The 13,920-nt window shown below is 40.0% G+C and overlaps 1 protein-coding gene across 1 annotated transcript in view; it reads right to left on the reverse strand.

Moving 5' to 3' along the window:
* The window catches only part of SLC25A13 (solute carrier family 25 (aspartate/glutamate carrier), member 13), a gene marked incomplete at its 5' end in the record, with an annotated part of 50,564 nt that extends 47,202 nt beyond the window's left edge, over window positions 1-3,362 (reverse strand). The window contains one exon of the mRNA XM_010160396.1: window positions 3,223-3,362. Coding sequence (XP_010158698.1) covers window positions 3,223-3,362 — 140 coding nt within the window. The remainder of the gene's footprint in view (window positions 1-3,222) is intronic.
* Between the last annotated feature and the right edge of the window lie 10,558 nt (window positions 3,363-13,920).

Raw genomic sequence — 13,920 nt, forward strand, 5'->3', positions numbered from 1 at the left:
ACTCATTAAAAGCTTCATTACTTTCCTGTTAAGACAGAAATTTATGTTGGGGTTCCATTCCAATGGATCTACAAGTCATCAGATACAGCACAATCCTTTCCACTGCAGCAGACCCCGGGGTTCAATTATAAAGAGTACTACTTCATCAACTAATATGCTGGGCACAAATAAATTCCCAGGCAAGGTGGAAATGGATTTATCAGACCCACATATAAGCACATGTTAAAATTCATCCTGCAGAACAGATTTTACAGGCTGAGAAAGGGGCTAATGTTGCTCTTTGGGAAGCAGACCTGCCACTTAACTGATGATGGAACATGACCAAGTCCAAACAGATATAGATGTGATGGATATGTAGTGGAGATGTATGAGTTATTTTAATTTAGCTAAATGAGAAGCAGGGTAAAACAACACACCTTGAGCTCTGGGTTGATGCAAATAGATTGTTAGCTGTATGACAGCCAAGTAGTTTGGAGGCTATACTTTTGGGCGTCTCTGTTACTGTAGACAAAAAAAAGTGCTGGCAGGATATAAATATTCAGAATCCCATATAAACTCTTATTTAAAGCCTGAAGAGATCCATCTTATGCATGGATAAAATATACTAATGTTATTCTCTATGTACCTTCAGCTTTGCCAGAACCGATGATTAGCCCAAATGCTGCAACAGATAATGAATATGTAACAATTTCATGCGGTATAATAGTACCCAACGTGAATGAATTTGAATCTAGCTGGATTATTTCATTAAAAGTTGCAAATTGCATTGTACCTGAAGCACCTTACAGAACCATCTGCTCCATGTTAAGTGCAATGTAAAGAGCATTCACACATCAGGAATGCAGAAGGGTAATTTGGTATCCACTGTGATCTCCTGCTGTCTAAAGTCTAAGGTCTAGACACCAGACCAAGAAGACTGATTCATGCACAGGCAGGATGTCAGAAGGAAAGCCTGAGTACCAAAGGTTACAGAGCCTAAAGGAAGATTTCTGTGCCTGTGAATATTAACTCTCCAATTTGTGCTGAGAGTCATTTCTGTGCCCAAACTTCAGTACCCATAATACAAAACTAAAAGGCAAGAGTTAGCAAGGAAATTTATGTGTTTCAAAGATTCACAGTTCTAAAAACGTGGGTAAACAGATGTACTCCATTGCTGTGAGTGACTGAACGTCCTAACAGACTGTACTGACAACGGACTACTTCAGCGAAGTCTTAGGACAATTCATTTATTTGAAAGTCCCTGCTACCTGCACTACTGCAGAGAGTATCTTCATTAGCAGCCTTAGAACTTCTCCTGAATACGCCTCACCTCTCTAAGGGACACCCAGAATTGTCATCCTTATTCTCCATGTTTATGCTCCTTCCCCTCTTTCTGTCCTACATGGATCATCACTAAAAGATCTGTCTGCCTGGTGAGGACTGCTGACGTGTCCAACACAACCTTTTACCTTGCACTGCATCTAGCCAAGATTCGCTTTTACAGTAGAGGCAGGTTTTTTTAAAAGCTGACAACGAGGCAGGGGCAAGACACACCAAATCCAAATACAATTCTCTCCAGAATATAATCACATCCAAGAAAAGTCCTTTTAGAAAAATAAAAAGGAACACTCCTTCAAGGATGAGAAAGCCTAGCAGTTGGGACTCATCTCCAAAATTAGAAAACTTCTGCTTCAAGCTCTTGCTTTTCCTAATTCAAAAAAAAAAAAAAACCAAAAAAACCCCAAAACCCACACCACAAAAGAACCTAAAGACACAAATAAAGAACCCAAATCTTCTAAATACCAGGCCATGAGGTTACAGGCTCTTTTAGGCCTCCAGCTCTAACCTTCCTCACCATTCCATCTCCTACCCACTCCCCCTTTTTTTTTTTTTTACTGAGAAAGTGTCCTTTTTTCATTCTGTTTTTTTTTTTCAGGCTTTCTTCAGATCTCTAAATGAAAAGATGTATGAGGCAAAGAGGACTGGTAGCCTGTTGAGACTGTGATCTTGATCCACAAATTCAGGATACATATCCAGGGCTTATTTTGTAGGATGGAAGGAGGTACTGGAACTCCAGAACATGTTGCCAAGGGTAGTTATTTCCTAATCAAGTAACACATTTGCTTTTGTAAATAAAAGAGGTTCTAGTTCACTATTATGTCATAAAACTGGTCTATATCTTAGCTACTGAAGAGTTACAGTAGTCAATACAAAACCTAAGGGAATACCATTCAATCACATGATACCTGACGTCCTCTTCATACAAAGTTAATTAGGCTCTGTTCTACAAAGTCAATTTGAAACATTTGTCTCAATAGCATTATCTTAATTATTCCTCATCAAAATGATACCACCTCCTACTGTGAACTAACATACTTGTGTAAACAAGAGAAAAAGAAACCTCGCAGTCTTGAAGCAGGTTCCCATTTTAAAACTCTCTAGTGTAAATACTAATACAGGCATTAAGTATTCAGAAGGAATACAAATAAGAAACTCGTGTTTCACCACTTCAAGGATCACTTTTCCTACTGAAGACTGTTTTTAATAGTACTGCTGAAATACACTGGAACTAATGCTGAAATAATCTTATTTTTTTATTAGCACAATATTTTACTTTCCGTAACAAAGTACCCCAAAGTATTAATAGCCAAGAATTTCTTGCAAAAGAAAGATATTTTATTCTTGATATACTACGAACAAAGCTAAGTAGCATTTCCCTCTCTGAGATACTTTTAATTCAAAAAAGGTCAAAATTAAAGATGTGTGTGGAAAGGGCTTGCAGGAAAACATCGTTATTGGATGTCAGCACTGAATTAGATACAAGTTTGGTAAACATGCTGTTCACAGACAGAAGTACTTTTTAATACCAGTCTGCCAAATGGGTCCAAAACGTTCAATAATGTTATTTAACATTCTTTGACCCATGGATTTAAATACACAGTAGATGTTCCGACTTTGAGGGCCAGGTTTTTAATTCCATGTCTCTGTCTACACAACAGTGTAGAAAAGATTACCTTCTGCACATGTGAGGAAAAGGCGAAGGAGCAGAAGGAGGAGAAGGAAAAGAACCCAGCTAGCCTGAATCAGCAATTTTACCATAAGCACATCCTATTTATCAACATGCTATTCAAGTTCAGTACACTTCCAACTTCCCTACCAGCATGGTATTTGGCAACTTTGCAAATACTTTCACTCTTCCATCATTCTTACTATTCTTGACAAAGTGTATTGTATTAGACCTACCAGTAAAAACTGGGTGAACTCAGCATACGTTAGGTGTCTTTTTCTATCCTTTCCAAAATGCAGCTGTACGAACTCTGAATTCCAGTTAAATGGAATGTGCTGATGGATCGTGGTCTGGCCAAAAACTTGCTTAGCATCCTCTGGGAAGAAAAAAAAAAATGTTCATTTGTTAATGAAATATCTATAGAGACAAGCATACACTTATACAAGCAAAACAACTACAATATTTTCTAGCAAGAAAACAATACTATCATTTCATACAAATTACTAACATTTGGTAAAGAAACCTAAGTTTTTTCTTTACCAAAATCATAAAAAGTTTTGAACCTCAACAAATCCAGTTTCTGCATAATCTTTTTATTTGTGAGTTTTATACTCACAGCATTTGATTAGAAAAGACTGAACTAGATATTTCAACTTTCAAAGTCAAGCAAGAAAACATTAAAATTAAAAGACAATTTATAAAAAGATGACTAAAGCTAACCAATTTTCAGCATAATCTTTTCCAGCTGCTAACAATGAAAGTTTTGTGTCACTATAATTCAGGCTTTTGTGTTATTCCCAGAGTTCTCCACATTCAAATAAATCAACTACAAAAATACCAGTATTTCAAGATCCACTTTTCTGTAGTTACCTTACAGAAGCAGTGACATGCAGGGCAGGGGATGGCGGGGGACAAGGCAGGCAGGAACACAAACTTATCACCACCTCCAGCACTAAGCAGACTTTCACTCTAGACTCCTGCTACAAGGGAGTGGCAATGCAACAATTTTGTTTGATCACACCTAAATGCAAGCTTCAGTCTAGTTGTCATAACTGGTTTATTACGGCTTTGGCAGACTTTTTGGCAGTACACAGCATTTTTGGTGAAGAAACAGCTATTTAAAACGTGCCAAGTTGTACAATCAGTAATAAGGACCATACACTGCTGGAACTGGTGTGTACATAGTCTTAACTAATGGAAACAGCAACAAGATCTGGTAAGTACTTGTCTCACAGACAGTGCCCACTGCAATGTGATAGTCTAATTGCTGTACAACTCCTCCAGCAACACAGTCAAGAATCAGCTCTTGTCTCCTGCTAGTTCCTGTGGGCGTGGAGAGCTGGTTCCCAGGAGATACTCCCTACCCACAGGCAGGGCCAGGAGCCCGTCTCCTGCTCCCTTCAGGTCTCCTGCTCCCTTCACGCTTTGTGGAACAAAGACCAGAAGCCCAAATTCAGAGCTCCTGGAAGACAGTTCCCAAGCGTGGCTGGAGCCTGGGGGCAAGGAAATCAGCACAACTTTGTGCCAGCCTGTGTGCAGAACATGCTGGGAGCCATCTCAGTGGAGCCAGTCTCTGCCTACCAGGCAGGCCTGGGAGCCACCCTCCAGCTCACCCCAGCCCCACAAAGGTGGGAGCCGACTCCTTGGAGCCGTCAGGTCCTGTGTCCTGCACAGGCTGAGTTCTGGCTTTTGGTTCAGCCCATGCCAGCCAGGCACAGTGGCTCTGCAGACCTGGGGAAAGCAAGTCAGGGCAAAACTCCCAGTTTCAGGCAAGGAAGCAGGAAAAAGTGAGAGAGGGTGGGATGGCTGAGAGCCAGGAAGATGTCAGGAAGCGCCCAAGTGAATGAAGGATAAAGACACACGAAAAAAAGGACCCAAGGAGGTAAAAGAGACAGGTGTTGTGCCACACAGCCCCAGAAGCACTGCAGTTGGTGTGGCCCACGAGGACAGCTTGTTCTAAAGCATGGGGGCTGTTCATATTCTGGGATTCACAGGGAGAGCAGAGATGATACTCGTGAACCTTTTCCCATCCCTCCACAGTCAGTAGTTTCATCTTTAAAAACACACCACCCGCTGACCCTAGGGAATCAGTGGTGAAAGAACAAGTTGGATTTAACTCACAAACAGAAAGACTGACCCTAGTTAACCTCAAATTCTTAAAATTCAGAACCTCGAGTCCTTGTGTCCTATGAGAATTTTCTCCAAGCAATGTCAGACAGCACCCCCAGGACAGCATTGTTCATTCATGTCTTCAAGCTCCATCACAGACAGCTTGGACCTTGTCCACCAGCATTCTCCAGGAGCAAAATTCTGCTCTCAGAGCAACAGGAGGGAAAGCCAATGGGTTCAGGGTGAGGTCCTGTCCCCCTACTGAATGTCTTTCATTTAGGATGCTTCCTACTGACAGAGCTTGAGGTACCTTGCCACATATCACTGGAGATGACCTCTATAAAGTTTCTGCTTTTTGCCAGACTTCCTTCCCCACCTCTCAAAGACAGGAACCAGCAAGAAGATGACAGACTGTGTTGTTCACAAACAAGAGGAAATGAAGGCTGTCTCTTCCTAGTAGAAACCACCGTGCTTTTCCAGAGGAATGAAGATACTCCCAGAACAACTCTGATATCCGTCTTTTGCACAGAAATCAGATGCTCATCTGCTTCCTCTTTCTCCTCCATTCCATCTTCTGAATCTCCCCAAAGCAAGACACTGATATTTTTTGAATGAGATTAGGAGCAAGTCACTGTTTACCAAAAGCTAAGTTTGGTTGGACTCCAGATTTGTCTTTATCAAAGAAAGAAGGTGCTTTCTTACCTGATACGAGGTAAGAGATAGGAAAACCTTAACTAGAATAAAAGCAGTCTCAAATTCCTTCAGATGGGGCCAGGCTCCTCACAATCTTTACTTCAACTTGTTAACATATGGAAGTTACAGAGTGTCCTCTGATTATGCCACTTTAAATTTATTTTAATTAGTTATCATATATATTAGGTATCTTGAAGGAACAATGCACCTTACTCCCCTAACTGTGTAAACTCTGTGCCTTCTAACCCTCCTTAGCTGTGGCCCAAAAGAAAAACTCCAGCTCATGAAATCAAACATCAAGAAGTGAAAAGAATGGTAATTTCAGACTAAATACAATGTTTAATTATTGACATTACAAATGTCAAAGGAACTCACAGCAGTGGAACTTAAAACCCCATCAAGCCAGCTAGGGACACAGTAGGGCATATATCCAAGGCATTTGCATTCCCCTGTCTTAGAGATTAAAGGCTACACACATGCCTCAGAAGTTCCTGTAAGTACAAATATCCTTCCAAACAGTCCAAGCAGGAGATGTACACTCAGTTTTTTCTACGACTTGGAAAACACAGCCTACCACCATTAGTGTAGGTATTTAGTACAACAGTAAGAGAAATCCCTGCACTAGCCAATCTTTTCAAAATCAAACTGTACATTGATGTGAATATGTCTTAGCGACTAATACCGGGTGGTTTTCTGACAGAGCACATGTTGGATTACACAGTGCAGGTAGCTGACTGGAAGATTGCCTACTGTGCTTCCACTGATGGTATTCTGCTTACCACTTCCTTTTGACACATAACCTGTACTTCCCTTTTGCCACTATTTATGGTTTACAAATGCCTATATAAGCTCAGTAGGCAGCGTTTTTCCTCTTTCCTCGCTGGTCTCATCACCCTTTCATCTACACCAACATCACTGACTCAAGTCTTGTCTCTAGTCAAATTGCCCAATTCAAAGACCCTTCATGCTCCATGAACAAATCTTCAGTGGTTTAGCCTGTGATTTAACCATAAAAACGTATCTAATTACATACTAGAACTCACTCCAAGTTGTTGTCCAGTTCTAACAGTATCATCTCCTAATCATCTAAGTCCAGTATTATAATAAAAAATGGACAATTTTAAAATGTTTTACCTTAAAACTGCAGCTGAAATTGTATGGCTATCCACAAGTCGATGAACTAAACACATAGAAGAGCAGCAATGTCTTTCAGTAGCCAGGAGTTATTTTGTTGGTTTAGACCTTTTTTTCAAGGAATCTGTGTCACAGAGTCACAGCATAATTTGTGATGAAAAGGACATCTGGATGTCCTCTAGTACAACCTCATGTCAAAGCAGGTCCAACCAGTTCAGGTTTTTCAGGTCCATGTCCAGCTGAGGTTTAAGTATCTCTAATGATCAAGATTCCACCTCCTCTCTGGGCAACTGCGGTTTGATCCTGAACCGATATTTAATCAAAATAGCTGATAAACTGAAGCCTTTAAATCGATATTAAGACACTGTTTATTTGGATTAGTTCTAAAAAGATAAAATGTCAATGCTCCACTGTCTGGAGCTGTAACAGCACAAGATCTAAAGCTAGCAAAAGACACAACCATTTCTGTGTTTGCTTTGGAACCAGAACAGTTGGAAAGCAAAACAAACAATAGGTTGAAGGAGATTTTAAATATTTGTTTTTAGAAATCTATGCTGTCCTTTGTGTCAATCTTTAAAAAAATAAACTTTAAAACTCATTTTTAAAATAAATTGCAAAGGTCTATAATAAAGAACTGGTTTTCCCTGTGCTGCCTCTAGTTAAAGAATAAATACCCTGTTATTGGTTTCTGATCACTGTACAAAAAATATGTTCTACCCTCCCTCCAGGTGAACTGCCTCATGGTTTACAGGGTATTTTTTTTGTTCTCTGCATCCTGGGAACTTTCTTCTCTCCAGTGTACTGATGTCTATGCTTAAATGCTTAGTGTACAAACAGGTATACTGCATTCACATTTCCATACTGTGATCAAGAATTATAACTAGAAATAAAGAGTGCTTTGGAATAACCAGACCCTCATGACACAATAAAGACCACTAGATTCTCCGCCCCCCCCAAGGTGAAACTTATCTATTTGGAAATCTGAAATGTTAAAAGGGGAAAACTAAAAGTCATTCTCCTGCTGTATTTTACATTTAAGAAGACAACTCGAAGTCCTCAGCTTCTTCTACTCATTAATCAAGTTTATTGGAAGAACTAGTTGCACATGCCATCCAGCCACTTCACAGAACAAGCTAGTAAAATCTTACAGGCTACAGCACATAACAGCTGATGTATTAAATCTGAAATTCTATCAATCTGTTTATCTGCACAAATACATAAATGTTGCATGCAGTGTCACCACGCAGTCCAATGAAGCTAAATCTATTTCAATGCACAGCTAGAAAAAATGTCGTGACTGTCTACAAAAATCCCTCACCCCTTACAAAACAGCTGCAACATTTCTGCAGAAAAGCTGTCACAATTGGCTTTATTTTATGATATCTGCTATATATATTTTATGTACACTTTATGTTATACCTTCACGCTTTTAAGCTATTTGTGCAATGTATAAAAATCTGTATCAAGACCTTGGGCATTGATACAAAATGAGATTTACCCTGATGATAGTGGTAATAGCAACAGGTAAAGTGGTAAAGAACACAGGCTACCTTCTGCGAAGAGGAGAACAAAAGATGAATTTGAAAAGACAAGTACTACCATAAGTTAACAAGAGTTGCACATGCATCAATAACCTTTTCAAACCCTTCTGGCATTAACTGCTTCTCTATCCATCACACTTAAGGCCCTGAAAAGCAACATACGAGCATTATAGCTACAACTTGGATTAAACGAAGCAAAATTAATGCAAAGACCGTGGAATAGATGTTTCAGTATAAAGAGATAAGGTTTTTTTAACCTGAATATACAAATCCCTGTCATTTTGCTCAGACAAAAGGTGATACCTTTATGAAATCCCGTTTTGTTAATGGCTAAGTATTTCTGTTCATGTGTTTGGAAAGTTTCCTTTAAACGGCTGTAAGAAAAAAAGTGCAATTATTCAAAGTCATTTAAAGTAAATCCTACTCAGAAGAAAAGGCAAAGAAGGAAGTCCAGCTGGTCATATTACTGATAAGAGCATCGTGACTAGGAAACCCCAGCACCTTGCCAACTGTCAAGCAAGACCTGACCCGAAGCTCAGTAGAGATGAGAAATGATTTCCACAAACTTTGCAATGGGCCCTCACTGACCACTTGAAACAACTCCATTTTTCCAGAATTTTCATGACCCAGAGTGTACCACCAGGTTCTGCAACTTCTACTCCATGCCCCACCCATGAACATGTGGATCAGGGTCCATGCAAAGAGCAGCAGGAGAAGGAGCTGGGAGAAGTATCATCTCAGGACACCTGCGCCTTGTCCATGCACTTTGGTGACCCCGACCCTCTGACTTAGCTTCCCAGCCTGACCTTGGACATGCCTCATCCCTGCCTCACCCCTGCGGACTTGTCTGGCTTTCGCTGGACTACTGACTGACCCTGGTCACTGTCACCAGACCTGCTCTGCTGTCCTTCCTCAGGCAGCGTGGGACTGCAGCCCTTGCCAGGCTGTCTCTGTCCATGCCCTCGCCTCTTGGCACTCGCACTCAGCTGCAGGCTCACTTGCCCAGCAAAGTCACCAGCCCTTGCTGCTCCTGGCCACAAAACAAGTACAATAAACTTGTGCAAAAGCACATGTGTACAGAGATGTGCATGGATATGTGTCAGAAAGACTCAAGTAATAATATTTTGTATTATCTTGTTTTACTGGAATTGTTCAGGTGTATCCAAAGTTTGGGTTGGCTTTTTTTCTTTTGTCTGAGTTTTTGTCTTGTTTTGTCTTTTTTTTTTTTTTAAATTTACTGTTGTGAACTTTAAATACACAGCTAGTTAGAGTTTACTTCCATCTTTCTAGAGTCTGGCACTAGGACTGTTCTGTAATGATGACTTGTATTTTGGAAAACACATGTTGCCATCACATCTGCTCAGATGTGATTCCACATTAAGATGTGGAATGATGGGTACTCCAAGTACTTGGCTGGGTTGTCCATTTATCCCCATTCACCCAGAAGAGGAACAACACTATGGAATTACAAGCGCTACAATCACCTTCTTGATTTCTCTGCTGCTTTGTCAAAGAAATGGCTTAAAATAGTTTCATAGTGGCCATTCTGTAAATTAAATAACACATTGGAATAGCTTGATTACTAAGGATTGAAAAGGAAAGCTATTCATCCCTTCAACTTCCTTCAACAAAGCAATAGGAGCAGGAAGGGCTGTCACAGCCACCATCTTCCACAGGTTAGAAGCCCTGAAATAATATACTATAATATACTAATGCTGTATTTTCACTGCCTCTTAATTCCTTGCAAAACGTGGACCACAACCTATGCTACAATTGTGAATGAAAAAATATTCAATTAGATTCTTTCCTTCTTGAAATATTACTAGGAAGGTATCTGGTAAAATACTCAAACTGAAGATGGTAACAGTAGAAACAGAGCACATAATCTGAAGATAATGAGATTGTATTACAGGACTCAAGAAGGAGGGGAGGGGAGGTGATTTGCAAAAAGATAGCAACTCAGGTCAGTGCAATTTATCTGTGCTCTGTCATGTGGTACCACTACTGTTTTAAAACAGATTCATTCAAAAGAGTGCAAAACTCCCCACTAGTGCACCTGGTCCATTTAGACTAAGATCAGTTTCACCCACACATGAAAAATGTTGCTGCACATATACACTTGCATATAAACACCTAAAAAACCCCAGAAGTCTCTTCTTTTGATAATTTTGTGTGTGTCCATGCATGTGTAAGTAGGGACTTGTTACTCCAAATTCAGGGAAAATGCCCAAAGGCAAAATTAAACTCAAATAATAACAGTGATTTTAACCAATTTGACTAGACTGAGCTAGTCCAGCTACGAACTAGTGCTGAATTGTAATGGGCAAGCAGGGGCTTCCATCACTTTGCATAAGACTGGGTTGCTGGTGTGTAACCAAAGCTGTCATGTCAAATTCAATGCCCCCGTTTCCATGTGGGTAAGTGAAATCATCATCCAGACTCATTTCTGTTATCCCTATCATGGGAGATGCTAAAAACCTAGGTCTTTCAGAATCCAGACTGACTCAACATCTTTTTTTATACTGGCAGGGGCTCAGTTTGCTGTAGCTGTCCAGAAATAACAAATTTACTTGAGAGATCACGTGCTTGTTTCCTACAGCAGTTTAACATAGCAAGCAAAGTGATAAAAGCAAACTCCTGGCTCAAAGAAATCATCCTAAACTTTACACTTTACTCTCCAATACAGACTTGAGAGCTCTATTTCTTTAACAGCTATTTTGCTTAGATAGATGGCATAAAAAAAAAAAAAAACACTTTCTTGCAAAGCATTAACATACATTTTCCCCCACTTAAATACTTCAATTTCAAATGCACCACAAAATGTACTCCCACAACAGTACTGTGTTAGTATAAAACTATTTTAGCTCAATTAAAATGTCTAACTATCTACCCCCAAACCTACCTAAACTGTAATTTTCACTTTGAGCACTTCCAACATGTTCTCAGTTTTGTTTTCTTTTATCAGCTTATCAAATCAGGTCCTGCATTCCAAATGTTAGAAAAAAATAGTCATTAACTGCTAGGTAACAGCAGATTTTCCAATTTAGAAAACTAAATTACACACACTGAGAAAGTATGTGTATTTTGCTATCTGAAATTTCATATTAAAATTTGTAATAACAAAACACTTTTCTAGCTCTCAAGACCTGCCGAAGTTTTTACCTTCTAATCTGTAATTCCAGGACAATTTGAAAAGGGATGGGAAAAAAATTAAATTAAAAAATCAAGCTTGAAGAGGTATACTGCTGCTGCCACTGTTTAGATATTTTCTGGTGTGGAAGTTCTTACCCAAATGTTGCCCAGTAAGCTTTCCCCCCCACCCCCAACAGGATATACAGCTGTAAAAAGATGTTGAACCCTCATCTTACTGTTAACCAAAGAGTGACCTCATATAGTTGAAATTTACTCCCAAATTGTCTTTTCCCCGCCTTTTTTCCACACCTATTTTTTTCTATTTAAGTAGCATGAAGTAGCAGCAGAAAGCACAATATTTTAGCCATCTGAGTATGTAGTATTCCTGAATTATCCCACCAACTAGAAGTGTTCTCTGTTACCTCTATCTTTTAAAATTGGAGCCATTATAGTCAATCGTGCAAATCTACAGTTAGCCTTTTATAAAAAGTGGATTTTTGACCCACTGAACTGGAACAGCTTCTGAGCAGTTCTTCTGATCTCTGACAAAACACCACACAACACATGCATGCGAATCTGGTATTGGTGTGCGTCTGCATTCAGCTCAACAGTGCTGCATTCACTTCTTAGTAGTCGTTAAAAAAGTTCTAAAAATCACAGTGTTTCTTTTTCTAATACAAACTGATCATTTAAAGAAGTGCCATAAAGCTCCACATATATCAAGAAATGGATGCCTTCACAACAGCTTTTCACCTTCAGGTAATACATTAACATCTGGAGCACATCAATGGAAAGCAAAAGCTTACAATGGCTGTTGGGCTGCCCTCATAAAATGAACTGGTTGAGTTGGCACATCTCCAGGCAGGAAAGATATTGTATTGTGACAGTCTCAACAGAGTGCCAGCACCCTCAGAGGCAGTCACAGCACGGCAGAGAAGCAGGAGGCTGGAGTCTGTCTCCAAAAGCGACTGCTTCCACTCAGATGTGAACCACATCTGTCTTGTGGTTGGAAGAAGCAGCAAAGGCACCTCTTCTACACAGAGGTGAGATTAGGAACAGCACTGCTAACCAAATGGCTTTAGGATGTCCCAAGTAGACTTGAAAGATGACAAAAACCAAAAACTCTCCCAAAAGCCCCCAGCAAACCATGAAGTCTAGTATAGTTCTTAACAAAAAGTTCAGCATGCATTCCCTTTTAGGACAGAGGTGCTAGCTACTCAACAAATTAATTTCATTATAATTTCATTGCCCTGGCCAAACGTTTCAACAAGGACAGAGCAGTGTTACAGGTTATTTTTATGTTAATGAAAACACTGTCACAAGAACATGGTTGTACATTCATGATTTTTCCCAATCAAAAGATCCATTAAAAGCTTCAAGTTTCACCCCCTGCTGAAGAAGTTCTCACTTTTTTATCATCTTACTTTCCCCCTGCTCTCGCTGTTTGTGTTCTTGTCACTTCTAAATATCTATACACTTTCCAATCCAGCTTGGCCATGATTTTTGACCGAGATGCCTGAGGACTTTGGTTACACTGCTAAACATTGCAAATGCCCCAAAAAAAGCAGGCTCTTTCCAAGAGTACCATCACTGTTAGCAGTTAAGACTCTGGATCCAAGCCTGTCTGCTTCTGTTCTCCTTGGATGTAAGGGGAAGTAACATTAATTTATACACGGAACATTACATAATTGGCTTATAGAAAAGGTTTTCATCGTTTTTCCAAGATGCAATCCCTTAAAAATATTTCAACTGAGCTGTGGATATCCATAATTTCAGTTTACTGCCAACAACCTTACATTTCTTTATTACCTTTCCTGGCCTCCTTAGAAGTGAGCAACAAACTGCCAGAGCCCTAAGACCACAGATTTGGAAAGCATTAGACCCATGAGGGCATAAAAACTAAATTTACCCCTTTTGCCCTGAGGAAGAAAACCAAAAAACCCCATCATTTCCACCAAGGTAAACAGCATAACCTGGCTAACTGAAATAAAATACCACTTCTGTTTTCTCCATATAAGATAGTCAGAGGGTGATGCATATGACATGCATGGAGAGGCTGATGGCATGGGGTTTTCTCAGCCTGACGAAGGGTGGGCTAAAGGAGGACCTCATTGCTGTCTACAACTACCCAACAGGAGGGTGAAGGGAAGACACAGATGCCCAGTGGAAGGGCAAGCAGCAGAGAACACAAGCTGGAACACTGGCAATCTCAACTAGGCATCAGGAAATTATTTTTCACTGTAACAGTGGTTGAACACTGGAAGATGCTTGCTCATAGAGGCTGCAAAGTCTCCATCCCCAATGTGTCGTGGTTTAACTCCGGCT

This window comes from Eurypyga helias, unplaced genomic scaffold (genome assembly GCF_000690775.1).
Source record: "Eurypyga helias isolate BGI_N326 unplaced genomic scaffold, ASM69077v1 scaffold30841, whole genome shotgun sequence".
Classification (NCBI taxonomy): domain Eukaryota; kingdom Metazoa; phylum Chordata; class Aves; order Eurypygiformes; family Eurypygidae; genus Eurypyga; species Eurypyga helias.